Source organism: Eretmochelys imbricata, chromosome 9, assembly GCF_965152235.1.
Source record: "Eretmochelys imbricata isolate rEreImb1 chromosome 9, rEreImb1.hap1, whole genome shotgun sequence".
Lineage (NCBI taxonomy): Eukaryota > Metazoa > Chordata > Testudines > Cheloniidae > Eretmochelys > Eretmochelys imbricata.
Genome location: NC_135580.1, coordinates 102115130 through 102133897, shown reverse-complemented (window position 1 = coordinate 102133897; position 18768 = coordinate 102115130). Strand labels below are relative to the sequence as shown.

General features: G+C 46.4%; 1 protein-coding gene across 1 annotated transcript in view; it reads left to right on the top strand.

Moving 5' to 3' along the window:
- Nucleotides 1-18768, top strand: part of TEX11 (testis expressed 11) — a 142235-nt gene that overhangs the window by 118457 nt on the left and 5010 nt on the right. Inside the window, exons 26-28 of the mRNA XM_077827052.1 lie at nucleotides 5182-5331; nucleotides 6424-6532; nucleotides 13881-14001. Coding sequence (XP_077683178.1) covers nucleotides 5182-5331; nucleotides 6424-6532; nucleotides 13881-14001 — 380 coding nt within the window. The remainder of the gene's footprint in view (nucleotides 1-5181; nucleotides 5332-6423; nucleotides 6533-13880; nucleotides 14002-18768) is intronic.

The window sequence follows — 18768 nt, the reverse complement described above, 5'->3', positions numbered from 1 at the left end:
TTTGGCTCACTATGTTGACTGCCTGTTTTCCAAGGAAAAGTGAAATTACAAATCCAGATGACTGTAATGAGTTGTAATTATGTTGTAGTTGGTAGCACCAGCAAAGAGGACAGATGACTCTGGAATAATTGCTAAGATGACACCAAAGAAAAAACAATACATTTTACTAAATATGTTCTCTTTATTCTTAAAATGACTTTTTTTTTTTCAAAAGCATCTAATTTTCACACTGTATCACATCGGCAAATATTCCTCTTAGCCCACAGGGACCTTTATGAATGGGAATTTATTTTTGCAATCTCCTGGTGGCAGTGGGGCATAATGTTTGCTCTTAAGTTTGTGCTGACTATTTTCTGGGTGTCCTGAGTGGGCCAATTTTCAGCTATAGTTTCAAATGTAATCTACTAACAGGAAAGATTTATTATAAAGAAATAAGAAGAGAGTTGTTAAATGGTAAATCAATCAGATACATACAGAGACTTCAAAGTCCATATATCAGGTTCTTAGCAGTATTGGTGAGTTTGCTGGCTTGAAAGTCCCTCTGGAACACATCCACAGCTTGGATGGATCATTCAGTCCTTTGTTCAATGCTTCAGCTTGTAGAAAAGTTATTCCAGAGGTAAAAAGCAGGAATGAAGAAGATGCAGGTGCTTTTTATATTCTTTTGCCATGTGGCAGGTACTTCCTTTTTCCCAAACACAAGCTTCACAGCACATGGCATGGAAAAGCCTTAGAGTTCTGTGTCCACAGACATGCCCCTACATGTCTTGCTGACTCATAAGGTGTAGCTCCTGGCTTCTGTCTATAGGTTCATTATACCATTGATGACCCTTGGTGGGCCATCGAACAGGCTAGGCATTGCTGATGCCAATCTGTCTGGGGTAGGGTTGCCAACTTTCTACTTGCACAAAACCAAACACCCTTGCCCTGCCTCACCCCTTCTCCAAGGCCCCGCCCAGTCTCCCTCCATCCCCTCTCCCTCTGTCACTCACTCTCCCCACCCTCACTCACTTATTTTCACTGGACTGACTCCAGCGGTTGGGGTGTGGGAGGGGGTGAGGGCTCTGGATGTGGGTATAGGCTCTTGGGTGCAGCCAGGGATGAGGGATTTGGGGTGTAGGAGGGGGCTCCGGGCTGGGGCTGAGGGGTTCAGAGTGCGGGAGGGGCTCCGGGTTGGGGCGCATCAGGGAGGTGAGGGTTCTGGCTGAGGGTGCTGGCTCTGGGGTGGAGCCAGGGATAAGCGATTTGGAGTGCAGGAGGTTGCTTGAGGCTGTGGGGTGGAACCGAGGAGTTCAGAGTATGGGAGGAGACTGGGCTGAGGCAGGGGGTTGGGGTGTGGGAGGGGATACAGGTGCTGGGCTGGGGGTGCAGAAATGAGCGGTTCAGGGTGCGGGAGGGGGCTCCAGCCTGGGGCAGCGGGTTGGGATGGGGTTACAGGCTCTGGGCTAGGGATCCAGAAATGCGTGGTGCTGACCAGAGCCGCCAGGATCCCTTTTCGATCAGGCATTCCGGTTGAAAACCAGACACCTGGCAACACTAGTTTGGGAGTGTCATCCAGAAACAGCACAAGTTTGGAAATACAGCTGTACCCTACATATCTATAACTCATCATACAAAGGTGATACAAACATATAAATGAGATTATCATACTTGGCCAATTATAACATTTTCACAGATACCTTATACGGCATATCTGGTCAGATTCATTGCAATTTTATAATATTGGTATCAATAACATCACAGTGTTCTGCATATTCCATACAGCGTCACATATTCAAATGTCAATCTGATTGTTTTTCACTGGAGTGCCGTGTAATGAGTGCTGCACTTCAGGCTGGCTCAAATTCATGGTAATGGGGGTTGAGTGCAGTGGGTAAGGTTTGTAGTTTGCAGGGCTGGGTGGTGAAGCTACAGGTGTTGGAGGCAGCTGGTGGCAATAAGAAACCAGATGTTGGGGAAAGTGGGTTGGTGGTGACATGGGGGCACAAGGGAAAGAGTTTTGGGACAAGGGCTGCAGCGGGGATTGGGGGGCAGGCGTGGATCTGCTCTGTCTGCAGTGTTGTGAGCGCCTGCATCGAGTCCACTTGGAGGTCCATAATGCTTAGGAGCTGCTCCATGGTTTGTTGCCAGTGATCCACATTCCCCTGGCGGAGCCTCCTTTTGGTCTCCCGCCACTCCTGTACTTTTTGACTTCATGCAGAAGGTCCTCCTTACTTCTTCCAGCTGCTTCCTGATTCTTTGCAGCCTTTCGGCCGTTGATAACAAGGACCGCTGGGATCTCAAGGTTGCATCTGTAAAGCCAAAATGCAACACTTAACAGAGGCAGCATTGTTCACATTAGAGCAATGATTTGGCTGAACTTAAAGACAAGCACAGTGCACACAATCGCAGAAAGTGCCCGTCCCAAAGATAGCGAGCGCACATAACCCATAGGGGCCCCGAAATGGTAAGTAACCACGGGGCAAGGGGGACTGATTATTTCAGGGCCACACTGTCCTCTAGGGTTCTTTGCCTTGGGGAGAGCCAGCAGCTGCAGAGGGCCCCAATACTGAACACTGTCTCCACATTTTCCACAGGAGTTCGTCCTGGAAGCTATCTCGCTGCTGAGAGTAACCTGGGAAGCAAGGGAGGGTCTTCAACTACAATGGTGCTTCCGCCCTGGCCCTTATGCAGCTTGCCTGTGTGCAACAGTGGTGCCCCCAGCCCTGCATGGCACAGTGGTGCAGACATGTTAGCCCGACTGGGACAAGGAGCACAGTAGCTCTACCAAGGAACCTGTGCCCAGCTTCTGCATGAGACATTCAGTGAGATAACTGAGGCCAATTACCACGATGTGAGAGACCACATCAACGCCTTATTCCTCATCTAGGCATGCACGCAGCCCTACCCCTTCTTTTTGTAACACTCCTTGCCCCAACAGCCTGCACTGAACAACTTCCTACCCAAAATAAAAGCCGCTTACTGGGCACCTCCTCTGCTGTTTGTTCTTCCACAAGCACCGTCTGCTGCAACTGGCTACCTTCCTCCTGGCTTGAAAACAGCTCCTGGCTGCATGCATCTAGGGATGCCGGGCTGTCCTCTGGCTCTGGACCCACCTCCTCCTCAGCACCCTCACGCCCACTTTCCTCCTCCTGCCTTGTTGCCCTTTGGGCTGCCAGGGCCTCTGAAGTGTCCATGGTGCTCTTCGAATTGGAGGTGGGGTCGCCCCCAAGTATCTTGTCCAGCTCTTTGTAGAAACAGCAGGTCATGGGCGCAGCACCAGTGCGGCGGTTTGCCTCCTGCGCTTTGTGGTAGGCATTCCGCAGCTCCTTCACTTTAACCCTGCACTACACTGCGTCCCGGTCATGGCCCCTTTCTATCATGGCCCTTGATATCTGCCCATAGGTATCATAATTCCTACGGCTAGAGTGCAGCTGGGACTGGACAGCTTCCTCCCCCAAACAGGGATGAGGTCCAGCACCTCGCCATTGCTTCATATATTATACCAATAAAATAAAAACCAGCAGGATCTTATTAAAGGGGATAAGGCAAAATGCCACAGTTATTGTGAATACAGAAAGAATCATAGTCAGCAGTTAGTTATAGCTATAACATTCCATTCAATTTCATATTTATTCACACATTCATTCATACACACACACACACACACAGGTTCTGCAAGGTTGTTATCATAGTTACCAGCCTTAGAGTTGCTCGTGCCAAGCCACTGGCCAGGTGGCCTGGACATGAGGAGGGAGCAGGGCCTTGTCAGATGCGCATCTGATGCTCCTGGAAGTTGGTTTGCAGACCCCAAAGTTCTCAGTTTCTAGAGTCCATTTTTTAGGAATTTATTTCTATGCCAGTCTATGGGAATTGCTTCATCATGCTGTTGCTGAATCAATCAGCAGATGGCACATTCCTGACGGCTCCGTGCTGCTCGATGTTATCTTGTTCTTCGGTTCTCCCATCCTTGAGGCTGTTGGGTGGATTCTAGTCTGCCCTCCGGGGGTCCTCTGGTTGTTTCCAGTTGACGCCTTCTTCGGCCGATCGACACTGGATTCTTAGGCTGGTACCTCCCTGATCATTTATTATCCACACCAAGCATCCATCCACATACATCCTCTATCTCTATTTTAATCACAATTGTTAACAAAGCGAGATGAATACAACAAAAGGGCGGGGGGGGGGTCTCTGTGTGTTGTTTCTGTTGTTACAAAGTATCGCTTTGAGTTGCTCTCTCTGGGTGAGTAGTTGTTACAAAGTATTGCTTTGAGAACAGACTCTGTCTTAGGATGTACTAACACAATTAGCAGCTTGCAAGTTTCACACAGAGAGGGAGAGAAACAGTAAAAACAAGAGACCAAAAACCAAGAGACCTCTTAATTAGTAATACCCTGGAATTTAAATTATGGGGAATCAAACTCATTTGTGATTTTAATACAGAACTTCTTTAATATGATCCAACATAACACATACTGGGGATCACCTGGCACCTGGAGGCATGGTCACCTGGAAAGATGTGCTGAGAGGACTGTACGCCTTGCTGAGCAAACAGGAAGGGGAATTTCAAAATTCCAAGAGAATTTAAAGGGCGAGTCTGACGGTTGGTCGCTTGAGGGCAGGGCAGTAGAGTTCAAAGTGATGACCAGAGTGGCTAGAACAGGCATTGTGGGACACTTCATGGAGGCTGATAAGAGCGCATTAATAGACCAGCGTGTCCACACTGGCACCGCGGCGCTGCAGCCGGGGCACAGCAAGCGTTATGCTTCTCGTGGAGGTGGATTACCAGGGGTGCTCCAGCCACAGAGTCCGGACGCTCTATGTGCCTTGCCAGTGTGGACACCTCAGGAGTGAGGGCACCCGAGGCTGATTTAATGCGTTCCAACTCACAAGTGTAGCCAAGGCCTAAGAAAGTTGCTTGCTTTTGAGGTAGTCCTCTCTATGTAGGTGTAATTTACTCGGGATTATTCACTCCAGATTAATGCTGGGAGAAAACTTCAGGAGTTTAATCTGTGCTGGATGTATTTATGCGGTTCAAACATGATTGTTAAACCTCATAGTTTGTTCCTTACTGTTAAGTCTCAGTGCCTTGGTTTAAGGATTTTCCTGGTACTGAGGGCAAAGCTGCACCTTGCAGCTTCATTTCATAAACTGACTATAACAGATTGACTAATAACAGGCAATACTGTGTGTCCTCTGCAGGAGATTTCTCCAAAGACCCAACGGACACATTGCTGCTGGTTTATGAATTTGAAGCAAGAGCCAAACTCAATGATCCAGAACTGGACAGCCTGCTGGAATTGGTGTGGGAACTGCCACAAATAGAGACTAAGATTCTAGAAACCATTGCTTGTAAGGGCCCTATTTACATTTCCATAGTTGTTAAGGTCATGTAAAGAAACTTGGCCATGACTGTCTTATGATATTCTTTCTCTTTCATTTGGAGTGAGTAGGATTATTACTCTATAGCAGTGAAAATCTATGCAAAATCCAGGCATACTGTGTTGCCTGGAGGAGGTATTTGTGATCACTGTAGTACCCAGAGATCTCCATATTTTGAAGTATCAACCTGTTGGTGATACATATGGAATGTGAGCCAGTGCCTTACAGACTCCCTCCATCTCAAAAATCCAAAACCTTTTCATAGAGTTTAAGGCCAGAAGGAACCAATATGATTGTCTAGTCTGACCTCCTGCCTGACACAGGCCAGACAATGTCCCCTAGTGGTTCCTGTATCCAGGCCAATAACTTCTGATTGAGCTAGAGCAGATCCTTCAGAAGATGTCCGGTCTTGACTTAAAATCCAAAGATAACGGAGAAGCTTGTAACTGGCATGTGCTGTACTGCTCTGTCTCCTCATCGCAAAGCTCTAGCGATGCCTTTTGGAACTTGAGCATTTAGAATGGGCTTTCAGGAAGGTGAGGGAGTATCTTAGAACCCAAATGACAAATTGTTTACATTTCACTTATTTTGAAACAATTAGTGTAGATCAGGGAATGACTCCTAGATTCTGCATTTCTCTCTTTTTTTTTTTTTTAAATCAGCCATGGTATTGCCAGGAAATGTAAAACAAAACCAAATAGCCATTGTTAATGTAGGACACCTCTATTTTTGTGTTGCTGCAGCAGACATAGCCAGTCTACAAAGAGACCTCTCATTAACTACAGAACCTATTTTCTTAAGCTCTGCAACTATCATTTATGATCTTGTGACAAGAAGGAAGTAAAGCCATGCTGGCTTGTGCTCTGCACCAGCAGTCACTAGTACTGAGCAGCTCCGCAGGACAAGAATACAATTGCTGCTTATGAAATAACATTTCTGTTATACAAATCTAGAGTCATTCGTTTATCACAGGGGACCCTGAAACAGTGCAGTGACCAATGTGCGGGAGGTCTGACCTTGTTCATTTTAATTTTCCTTCTCCATGTTCTTTTGTTTTTCAAGCATTAGCGATGGAGTCTCCTGCTTATTATCCTTCTGTGTGTAAGAGGGCCCTCAAGAGCGCTCTGACCCTTCATAGGAAACAGGAAGCCATTGATGCTGTGAGAGTCAGGTTAGTGTTCACACCAATTACTGCTAGAAGGACTGAGGCCGGTAATGTGCACAGGCAGTCAGGTGGTCATGTATCCCATCAACTGGCTATTGTTTTTCCTTGATGTATGTCAAACTATTCCAGTGAGGGATTGGCAGGGAAGGAAGACAAATAAGGGTATCAGTTGTTGATTGCATGTTAGATCCCTTTCCCTGTGGTCTCTGATTTTTGCCTTGTGGGGCAGGAACCTGTCTGTATTATGACTGTGAGGCACGCAGTAACATCTTAGTTACTTGATAGAAGTAGTAGTAATGAGCACAAGGGTTATGATGATAAACAGAAGGGGTCAAACTCTTTATGTCAATAGCCACACTGACTTCAGTGGAACTGCTCACTTGAATAAGGCTGTGTTTTCACTGCAGAGTTAACTTGGGTGATCAGCATGCAGGTTAGCCTAGTCCAGCTGTGAACAGCCACAGTGACTGCTTAAAACATGATGCTCAAGAGATGAGCCCATGTTCATTGAATAAAAACCACTCTCACTTAGGCCTTGTCTACACTACAGAGTTTTGTCAATGCAAGTTATGCCGACGATCAAAAACCAGTATAATTACATCACTTTTAATTACGTTCACACAACGCTCCTTCTGTGGCAGAGCGCGTCCGCAGTTGTTGCTTTAGCATCGACAGTGAGAGCAGTGCACTGTGGGTAGCTATCCCACTGGACTACTTGACACCTTCTGCAGCTAGAAGTTGTGGGAAGGTGGAGTGGATCACAGTGCATCATGGATGCGGGATCAACGTCCTATGATGCACCTTTTTCTGTCCCACCATTCCAACTGCATTTCACAGCATTTTTCAATTTCCCCCATTTACTGTTTACCTGCCATATCTGAAAGCATGGACCCTACAATGTTCTCTACTGTTGTGGTCACTGTAGATGAACACATCACGACTGATTATGCAATATATCATGAGCATCCAATGTTAACAGGAATCCGAGGTGCCTGACCTGCTGTGTGCCATGGAAAGAAACAACACCAGATTACTTTTGACATTCATGGAGCAGCTGCACACGGTGGACCATCGCTTTTGGGCTCGGGAAACAAGCACTGCGTGGTGGGATTGCATCGTTATGCAGGTGCGGGATGATGAGCAGTGACTGCAGAACTTTTGGACGCAGAAAGCTACCTTCCTGGAACTGTGCACGGAGCTTGGCCCAGCACTGTGGGGCAAGGACACCAAAATAAGAGCTGCCCTCCCTGTGGAGAAGAGCATGATGATCACTGTGTGGAAGCTGGCAACTACAGACTGCTACCGGTCAGTCGTGACTCAGTTTGGAGTTGGGAAGTCCACCGTTGGGGCTGCGTGAATGCAAGTGTGCAGGGCAGGTAATCATATCCTGCTACAAAGGACTGTGACTGTTGGCAATGTGTGTGAAATAGTAGATGGCTTTGTAGCAGTGGGATTCCCTAACTGCGGCAGGGCGATAGATGGCATGCAGAGTCCAATTTTGGCCCCGGACCATCTTGTGATGTAGTACATCAGTACAAAGGGGTACCTCTCCATGGTATTGCAGGCGCTTGTTGATCACTGGACGTGTCACTGACATCAATGCGGCGTGGTCCAGGAAGGTCCATGACACATGCATCTTCAGGAACACTGGCGTGTACATAAAGCTGTAAGCAGAGACTTTCTTTTCAGATCAGAAGTTTTCACTGGAGTCTGTTGAAATGCCCATGGTGATCCTGGAAGACCGAGCATACCCTTTACTCTCATGGCTCATGAAGTTTTACTCAGGAAACCTGGACAGCAGCAAGGAGCGCTTCAACAAGAGGCTGAGCAGGTGCAGAATGACCGTGGAATGTGCCTTTGGCAGATTTTTAAAAGCACACTGGTGCTGCCTTTATGGCATGTTAAACCCAAATGAAGAAAATATTCCCATGGTCATAGAGGCCTGCTGTGTGCTGAATAATATTTGTGAGGCTAAGGGTGAAAAGTTTCTCTTGGGGTGGAGTGTGGAGGCGAATTGCCTAGTGGCTGATTTTGAGCAGCCAGATACCAGGGCTATTAGAGGGGCACAATGGGGAGCTACCTGAATCAGAGAGGCTGTGAGGCACCATTTTGACAATGAACACCAGTAATGTGTCTTTCTATACAGCACTCCACCATGCTGTGTTAATTTGCCGCCTTTCTTGAAATTTTGATGATTTCTGACCATGATTTGTAGTCAGCAAATGATCAAATCACAACTGTGTATTAATTCAAACACAGTATGTAGGAGACAAAGATTGGTTATCTTTCAGAGAGTATGTTTTTATTAAATACCAATTAACAACACACACAAAAGGATTGGTGGAAAGGGGGATAACAATGATGGGCAGTGTAGACTCTTATTGCTGTCTGTAAGTCCAGCTAACATTTGGGAAGCTGTCCGAAGGGGTGGAGCGAATGGGGTACTGAGTTGGGCGGAAAGTTGAAGGGAATGTGTGGGAGGAGTTTGGGGATGGCATGGAAAGCAGTTCTGTATCAGCTGTGGGGGGGTTGGAGGGACGAGCACGCATTAATTCTGCAAGCAGCGTGATTAGAGACTTTAACATCTCCATTTGCTCCTCCATCACTTTTATCATCCGCTCCTGGCCCATTAAAATTCACTCCTGGCTCTCCTTGCTGTCCTGTTTTATAATTTTCTTTTAAACTCTCTTTCCATGCCCTGCATTCTTGGTTTTTGGCCTCTGAGGACTGGAACATCTCTTGAAACATGTCCTCCTTGCTCGCTGCCTTATCTGGTAGACAATGAGGAGTCCGGTGGCACCTTAAAGACTAACAGATTTATTTGGGCATAAGCTTTTGTGGGTAAAAAAACCACTTCTTCAGATGCAGTTGAAGAAGTGGTTTTTTAACCCGTGAAAGCTTATGCCCAAATAAATCTGTTAGTCTTTAAGGTGCCACCGGACTCCTCGTTTTTGTGTGGATACAGACTAACATGGCTACCCCTCTGATACTTATCTGGTAGAGGTGGTCTGCTGGTGTGTAGGGTGTTCCTCTGAAGGCCACATCTGTAGAAGTACAAGAAACAGTAAACAGAAGCATGATTGTTTAGTGCATGCATAGCATCAAATCATTATAGTAAGATGCACCTCCTTTGAGATATGAATCAGTTTCTCGCTATCCGTTGCCAAGCACACATCTCAGCAAAGGCCCTAAACATGGTGAGTTCGGCCCCAGGGAGCACTTAAGATGGGACAAAGGGTCTAGGAGGCAACTAGGGACAATATTGTAAATTCTGCCACTATTTTCCACAGGCGGGGGTCACTGAAGCCGATATTTCACTCCTAAGGGTATGCAAGCATGCATCTCCTACATGTGTACGGCTTCAGACGGCGTTCCCATGCTGCTTGTCTGTGTGCTGTGTTGGTCCATGAGTGATTGCCAGTTGGTGTGGCAGAGTTTCCTACAATGACAGGAGGAACAAAGCAGCTCTGCCAAGGAATCTTTGTCTGATGATGGGCGAGTACATCCAGGAAAGTTTCCTAGAGATCTCTCTAGAGGATTCCTATGAAATCTCGGTGTGCATTAACACACTGTTCTGCTGCATTGCTTATTTGCACAGGGGAATGCGAATCACATGCAGACACAGCTAGTCTTGTACATTTCTATCCCTTCACCCACTTCTAGACTATAACAAAGCAAAGGATAGCTCTACCTCATATAACCAAGCAGCATCAACTCAAAAAGATCACTTACCAGAGCTCCCCTCTCCTGCTTCATGCACGCCAGAGATGGACTGCTGGGACAGGCTCGACCCCTCTGGAGTGGAAAAGAGGTCCTGCTGTGTGCTCCACATCATCCTCCAACTTGACCTCTTTGTCCATGACTTCATCCTCAGGGTTGAATCTCCAGCCCCGCCAAAGTATCCACATGGCTTGTGGCAGAGGAGTTGGGGTCACTGCCGAGGATGGCATCCAGCTCCTTATAGAAGCGGCAAGTTTTCGGGCAGCACCAGAGCAACAATTTGACTCCCTTGCCTTCTGGTGTGCTTGCCTCAGCTCCTTTAGCTTCACATGGCACTGATGCGTGTCCCATTCATAGCCCTTATCCAACATGCCACAAGAAATCTGACCATAGATACTGAAGTTCCTACAGCTGGAGCGTAGCTGGGACTGCAAAGCCTCCTCCCCACAGCGCCAGCAGATCCAACACCTCGGGTGTACTCTGAGCAGGAGAGCATTTTGCTGCGTGGTGATGCCGTGGTCAGCTGGGAAGATGCAATGTGAGCTGTCCATACTGAGCAAACAGGAAATGGCATTTCAGAAATTCCCAGGTGCAGGGCAGCAGAGTTCAAACTGCTGACCAGAGCGGTCAGAATGGGCATTGTGGGACACCTCCTGGAGACCATTTACAGCGACATAACCAAGCACAGTGTCTACATTGACACTTTGTTGATATTTTGCTGCAAAAAGCTCTATGCCTCTCGTCGAGGTGGTTTTATTTTGTTGGCAAAGCAGGAGAGTTTTGTCAGCGGAAGGAGCATTATAGTGTGTATATCTCCACTGTTGTGTTGACGAAAGCTGACTTTTGTTGACAAAACTCTATAATATAGACAAGACCTTAATAGACACCCTTTTTCCAGACATACTGTGAGCTTCTGGGTACAGGGACTCTGTTTCCTCTCTGAGCTCTTCAAAGGTGAGCTCATTAGTGCTGATAATGGTAACGGAGTAGGTTTGTGTACTTGTGCTGCACACATACAGTATGTAAGGAGGAAATCTGCCGTTGGCTTTGTTTAACTAATGTTTTAATATGATGTTATACGTCACGTGACCACTAGTGCAGACAAAGGTAGTCATGTTTAAAAATGTGTTAGCTGGTTATAATTAACCCTAGAGCCTCCAAGAAGGAGACTGGCAAGGAGCTGGTTCCATCCAAACATGCCTGTGCTTCCTTTGTGTTGCAGAGCTTCGGAACAAAAAGAGAGTTCATGCCAAGGCCCCTCTTGCTAGATCATGCAGTCCAGGGCAAGCAGCTTTGGACTAAAGGTGTCCCAGATAAAAGACTCAGGCTTATGCGAGAACAGAGAGTGTGCTATGTAAATTAGTGCCAAGTAGGGAGCTGCTGCTTGGTGACAGGGCAGTAGTGGCTGAGGTTGCTGCAATTTTGGTTGTCTCTGCTCAAGATAAACAGGACTTGTACCCATTTTGTAAGTTAGTAAATTACACGGAAAATACCCTGACTCCATGTCACCAAATTCCCTTCAAGTGGGAGACTAACCTGCTGCAAGGCTCCAATATCTGCTACTACAAATGGGCAACACTAGTCATGTTAGGATTACCCATGACTAAGGCTGCAAGTTTGTCATGGCGGTCATGGAAGTCATGGATTCTGAGACTTTCCAGGAACTCTGTGACTTCTGCAGCAGCTTGTGTGGCTGTCCCGAGAGCCACCTGAGCAGCTTGGGCAGCCCCTGGGCCAGCTGCACAGGCCGCTACTGGGGCAGTTTTGGGCCACCCCCCGCCCAGCAGCACCAGGAGTTTGGGTGTGGAGGGGGCTCAGGGCTGGGGCACAGGAGGGTATGAGGGCTCTGGGTGGTGCTTACCTTGGGGGGCTTCCCCAGAAACGGCAACGTGTCCAACCCTCAGCTCTTAGCTCTGCACACTGCCACCACCCACAGGCACCACTCTCACAGCTCCCATTGGCTGCGGTTCCAGGCCAATGGGAGCTGCGGAGCCAGTGCATGGAGCAGGGGGGCAGTACAGGGAGCTAGGTGCTGAGGAAGGGACATGTTGCCGCTTGCGAGGAGCTGGGTAGGGAGCCTGCCAGCCCTGCCAACCCCCTCGCCCCCAGCACCAGTGGGGGTCCTGGCTGCTCCCCCCTTAGCACCTGCAGCACCCCCTCCTGAGCACCTACAGCACCCCCAGGCTGCCCCACCTCCCAAACACTTGTGGCGCCCTGGGCTGCTCCCCCCACCTCAAGGTTTAGTCAGGGGTATATAGTACAAGTCATGGACAGGTCACAGGCCGTGAATTTTTGTTTACTGCCCCTGACCTGTCCATGATTTTTACTAAAAATTCCCATGACTAAAACATAGCCTTACCCCGACTAGTCAACACCTTTTTCAACATGACAGGTTTCAGAGTAACAGCCGTGTTAGTCTGTATTCGCAAAAAGAAAAGGAGTACTTGTGGCACCTTAGAGATTAACCAATTTATTTGAGCATGAGCTTTCGTGAGCCACAGCTCACTTCATCAGATGCATACCGTGGAAACTGCAGCAGACTTTATATATACATATATATATAAATGTGTATATATATAATGTGTATATATAAAGTCTGCTGCAGTTTCCACGGTATGCATCTGATGAAGTGAGCTGTGGCTCACGAAAGCTCATGCTCAAATAAATTGGTTAGTCTCTAAGGTGCCACAAGTACTCCTTTTCTTTTTTCAACATGATTATCTTTGTTGCACTAGTGTTTAACAACAGAAAGCATGTTAAGTAAACAGATTTTAATTAACACTAACACAATTTATATTCACAGTGGTAACTAAGCCAATGAAGATGATTGGCTACAAATAGGTGCCAGTAAGCAGTTTTGGCTTTATACTGTGACATGCTCCATAGGGCATACTGCAGCTGGATGGGTGTGTTGTAGTCCTCTCAAAAGAAATTAAGTGAAGAGAACTGAGGGGAAAGCCACATGGGCTGGGAGGAGTTAGCTTTAAAGATAGGATGCCATATATATGCTATAGTGGTTCTGAGCAACCAGCTGCCCAGGGTACCTGCTGTAGATGGAATCTGAACTACCACCTGACGTCCTTTTGCCTCAGATTCCATTCCCTGTAATGGAATTCCCTCTTCTGCTCCCCCTGCACCTGAACTGCCAATGCAGTGCTCTGTGAATCACTCTGCTAAAGTCCAGGCTGAGCTATCATGAAGGAGCTGCCTTTTCCCTTAATGAGCAGGAAGAACCATTTCAAGGTGCATGTGTTTGCTGTTTTCTTTATTTCAAAGGGAAGCAAGGCATGCAGGGCCCTGTAGTTAGCTCCCTCTTAGTGAGATTGGGATAGGAATAGCTGCTTTCCCCTTCCTTTCAGTTGGGCAACTCCTATAAAATACAATAGCTGCTCCCTCCCATCTATAGACTGCAGGAAGGAGCTCAGACCCAGGGCAAGGATGTCCTTCTGCTTTCAGAAAGGGGCAGGGTACAAAGCAGTGTCGTGCAGACAACATGGAGACACAAGCCACAGTGCTGCTGCTGTTAAAACTCAGCTCATTTGTTCCATGGCCAGTTGCTTTGCTGAGTAATCAACGACGCCTATTCCACAGGGTATTTAACAAGTTTCCTCTTTGTTGCTGTTTTGATTCCCAGCAAATGTCTGCACAGCTTGGTTCACCTTTCTCTGCCAACTGGAGTGACAGACACAGATGCTTGTGTGCTGGAGGAGGTGTGGGGCTACTTTGAAGACGCTCTGAGCATTGTAGGCACCACAGTAAGTAGAACAGAAAAACAAAAGATTGGAAATGATGCTGAGTAAGCTTTAAAAAGTCCTCACCGGAATGAGAGCAATCAGCAAACAAATCTTAAAATATTTAGGTTCTCACATGCAGGGGCACCAAGTAAGGGGGTTGGGGGAAGTGGCTCTAGCCTCCGCTGAGTTTAGTACCTGAGGTCTGCAGTCACAGCGCATTCCCTAGCCCCAGAGGGAGCTCTTAACCGCGACACAGCTTGAGTGTGATATGTGATGAGTAATGTGCTGCTCCCAGCTTCCGCCCCTGTGGCAGGGAGTTTGCTTATAAACAGAGGCAGGGTGATTAAGATAACAAAAGACTTGTCCTTAATGAAATTAAGGATCATTAAATGATCCTGAAAGCATTGCTAGGCACTGAAATTAATAGGCAGCAGATTTAAAACAAACGAAAGGAAGTATTTCTTCACAGTCAACCTGTGGAACTCTTTGTTAGGGGATGTGGTGAAGGCCAAAATATAACAGGGTTCCAGTAAGAACTAGATAAGTTCATGGAGGACAGGTCCATCAATGGCTACTAGTCAGGGTGCGCAGGGATCCAATACCATGTTCTGTGTGTCCCTAGCCTCTGTTTGCCAGAAGCTGGGACTGGGCGACAGGGGATGAATCACTTGATGATTCCTTGTTCATCCCTCTGAAGCACTTGATATTGGCCACTATTGGAAGACAGGATACTGGGCAAGATGGACTAGAAGCTTACTCTCCACTCCATTATCCAAGCCACCAATGAAAATATTGAAAAGTGTCAGACCCAGGATGGACCCCAGTAGCTATGCCCTCCCAGTTTGACAGCAAACCAGTCATAACTAGTCTTTGAGTACATTCTTTCAACCAGTTGTGCACCCACCTTATAATAATTTTATCTAGACCACATTTCCCTAGTTTGTTTAGATGAATATGTGGGACTGTGTCAAAAACCTTGTTAAAAATCAAGATAATAGAATCAGAAGGGACCACAATAGTCAGCTAATCTAACTCCCTGCCAACATGAAGGATTTGTTGCATCTAAACCATCCGAGAAAGGGGGTTATCCAGCTTCTTTTTGAAAACCTCCTGTGAAGCAGTCTGTTCCATTGTCCTACTGTTCTTACAGTTAGGAATTTTTTTCTGAAATTTAATCTAAATCTGCTATGCAGTAGTTTGAACCCATTGCCTATTACATGCCCTCTGTGGCAAAAAAGAGAACAACTTTTCTTCATTTTTTGTGGCAGCCTTTCAAATATCTGAAGATGGCTCTCATAACCCCCCTTAATCTCCTCTCTTCCAAACTAAACATACTCAGTTCCTTTGCTCATATGGCTTATCATAGAATATCAGGGTTGGAAGGGACCTCTGGAGGTCATCTAGTCCAACCCCCTGCTCAAAGCAGGACCAATCCCCAACTAAATCATCCCAGCCAGGGCTTTGTCAAGCCTGACCTTAAAAATATGTAAGGAAGGAGATTCCACCACCTCCCTAGGTAACGCATTCCAGTGTTTCACCACCCTCCTAGTGAAAAAGTTTTTCCTAATATCCAGCCTAAACCTCCCCCACTGCAACTTGAGACCATTACTCCTTGTTCTGTCATCAGCTACCACTGAGAACAGTCTAGACCCATCCTCTTTGGAACCCCCTTTCAGGTAGTTGAAAGCAGCTATCAAATCCCCCCTCATTCTTCTCTTCCGCAGACTAAACAATCCCAGTTCCCTCAGCCTCTCCTCATACGTCATGCGTTCCAGTCCCCTAATCATTTTTGTTGTCCTCCGCTGGACTCTCTCCAATTTTTCCACATCCTTCTTGTAATGTAGGGCCCAAAACTGGACACAGTACTCCAGATGAGGCCTCACCAATGTCAAATAGAGGGGAACCACCACGTCCCTCGATCTGCTGGCAGTGCCCCTACTTATACACCCCAAAATGCCATTGGCCTTCTTGGCAACAAGGGCACACTGCTGACTCCTATCCAGCTTCTCGTCCACTGTAACCCCTAGGTCCTTTTCTGCAGAACTGCTGCCGAGCCATTCGGTCCCTAGTCTGTAGCGGTACATGGGGTTCTTCCATCCTAAGTGCAGGATTCTGCATTTGTCCTTGTTGAACCTCATCAGATTTCTTTTGGCCCAATCCTCTAATTTGTCTAGGTCCCTCTGTATCCTATCCCTACCCTCCAGCGTATCTACCTCTCCTCCCAGTTTAGTCTCATCTGCAAACTTGCTGAGGGTGCAATCCACACCATCCTCCAGATCACTTATGAAGACATTGAATAAAACCAGCCCGAGGACTGACCCTTGGGGCACTCCACTTGACACCGGCTGCCAACTAGACATGGAGCCATTGATCACTACCCGTTGAGCCCGACAATCTAGCCAACTTTCTATCCACCTTATAGTCCATTCATCCAGGCTTTAATTCGATCGTCTTTGTCACTTGCCTTGGGATCCTTTCCAGTTTCTCTACATCCTTTCTATACACTGGTGACCAAAATTTTGCACAGTGTGCAAACCAACACCTAACCAACGCTAAGTAGAGCGACACTATCACTTCCCATGACTTGCCTCTGTGAATGCAACGTAAAATTGCATTTGCTTTTTTTGCAACAGCATCACATTGCTGACTCATGTTGAGGTTGTGATCCACCACAACTCCCAGATCCTTCTTAGCCATGCTGCTGCCAAGCCAGTTTTCCCCCATTCTGTATTTGGTTTTTCTTTCCTAATTGTAGCACCTTAGATTTGTCTTTGTTGAACTTCATCTTGGCTATAGCCCAGTTCTCCAATTTTTCAAGATCACTCTGAATTTTAACTCTATCCTCTAGAGTATTAGCAACCTGCTTAGTTTTGTGTCATGTGCAAACTTGATCAGTCTGCTCTCTATGCCTACATCTAGGTCAGTAATATTGATATTAATCATCACCAGACCCAGAACAGACCCCTGTGGAACCCCACTTGAGCCCACCCTCCAATCCAACATCAGTCCATTAATAGTTACTCTGTTTGCAGTTGGCTTAATTGTAGTTCTGTCAAGCCTGCATTTCTCCATCTTATCAGAATGTCATGGGGGACTGTCAGAGGCCTTGCTGAAGTCCAGGTATATTATGTCTACTGCATTCCCCCATCCACCAAATCAGTTACCCTATCAAAGAAGGAAATCAAGGTGGTTTGGCATGCTTTGTTCTTGGTAAATCCATCTTGGCTGCTAGTGATTATCTCTTCATCTTCCAGATATTCGCAAATTAAATATTTTATACATTGTTCTAGTTGCTTCCCAGGTATTGAAGTCAGGCTGACTGATCTATCGTTCACTGACTCCTCCTTTTTCCCCCTTTTAAAGATTGGCACAGTGTTAGCCCTTCTTCAATCTTCCGGGACCTCTGCTGTCATCCATGAGTTTGTAAATATTGCCAGTGACTCCGAGATTTCTTCAGCTAATTCCTTCAGTACCCTTGGGTGAATAGCATTTGACCCTGCTGATATGAATTCATTCAAATTAGTCACAACATATATCACATCTACTGCATTCCCCTATCCACTAGGCCAGGTACTCCATAAAAGAAGGAAATTAGGTTGGCTTGGCATGATTTTTTCTTGACAAATCCATGCTAGGTTTTCCTTATAACCCTATTATCCTCTAGAGTGCTTACAAAGGGATTGCTTAATAATTGTTCCATTATCCTTCCAGGTATCAAAGTCAGGCTGTCTAGTTTATACATTCCCTGGGTTTGCTTTTAAAGGAAGAGATACTATGTTTGCCCTTCTCCAGTCCTCAGTGTGAGGCTGGGTGAAATTTGGCTTGCAATACTGGCATTGATGAATCAACTGTTTATTAAATTTCCTTGTGGGTTTTTTAAATTCCTGTTTTTCAAATGACCTGGAAATGGTTTTCCCTGCTATCAGTACTTGCTATAATGCACTTACTTTTCAGGACCTTGTCTCCATGGGGACTGGAGAGTGAAATCTGCAGTCTGTTCAGGCCTTGTTAGTCCCCACTGGTTTTCTGTGCATTCTTGATAGGCCTGAAGTATAAACCAGACAGTGGAAATAGCTAGTACCAAGGAGACTGTCAGGGTTCCCTCCCCACTCTGAACTCTGGGGTACAGATGTGGGGACCCGCATGAAAGACCTCCTAAGCTTATTTCTACCAGCTTAGGTTAAAAGCTTCCTCAAGGCACAAATTCTTCCTAGTCCTTGGATGGTATGCTGCTACCACCAAGTGAGTTAGACAAAGATTCAGGAAAAGGACCACTTGGAGTTCCTGTTTCCCCAAAATATCCCTCCAAGCCCCTTTACCCCCTTTCCTGGGGAGGCTTGAGAATAATATACCACCCAAATAGGTAAACAAGGTGAGCACAGACCAGACCCTTGAGTTTTTAGGACACTAAAAACCAATCAAGTTCTTAAAATCAGAACTTTATTATAAAGAAAAAAGTAAAAGAAGCACCTCTGTGAAATCAGGATGGAAGGTAATTTTACAGGGTAATAAAATTTAAAACACAGAGGATTCCCCTCTAGGCAAAACGTTAAAGTTACAAAAAACAGGAATAAACCTCCCTCTTAACATAGGGAAAATTCACAAGCTAAAACAAAAGATAAGCTAACGCATTTCCTTGCTATTACTTAAAATTTTTGTAATCTTGGATGCTTATTTCAGAGATGGTTTTTCCTGCCCTGGTCCCCCTCTGTCTGAGAGAGAACACAAAGAGAGCCAAAACAAAACCTTCCCCCACAGATTTGAAAGGATCTTCTTCCCTTATTGGTC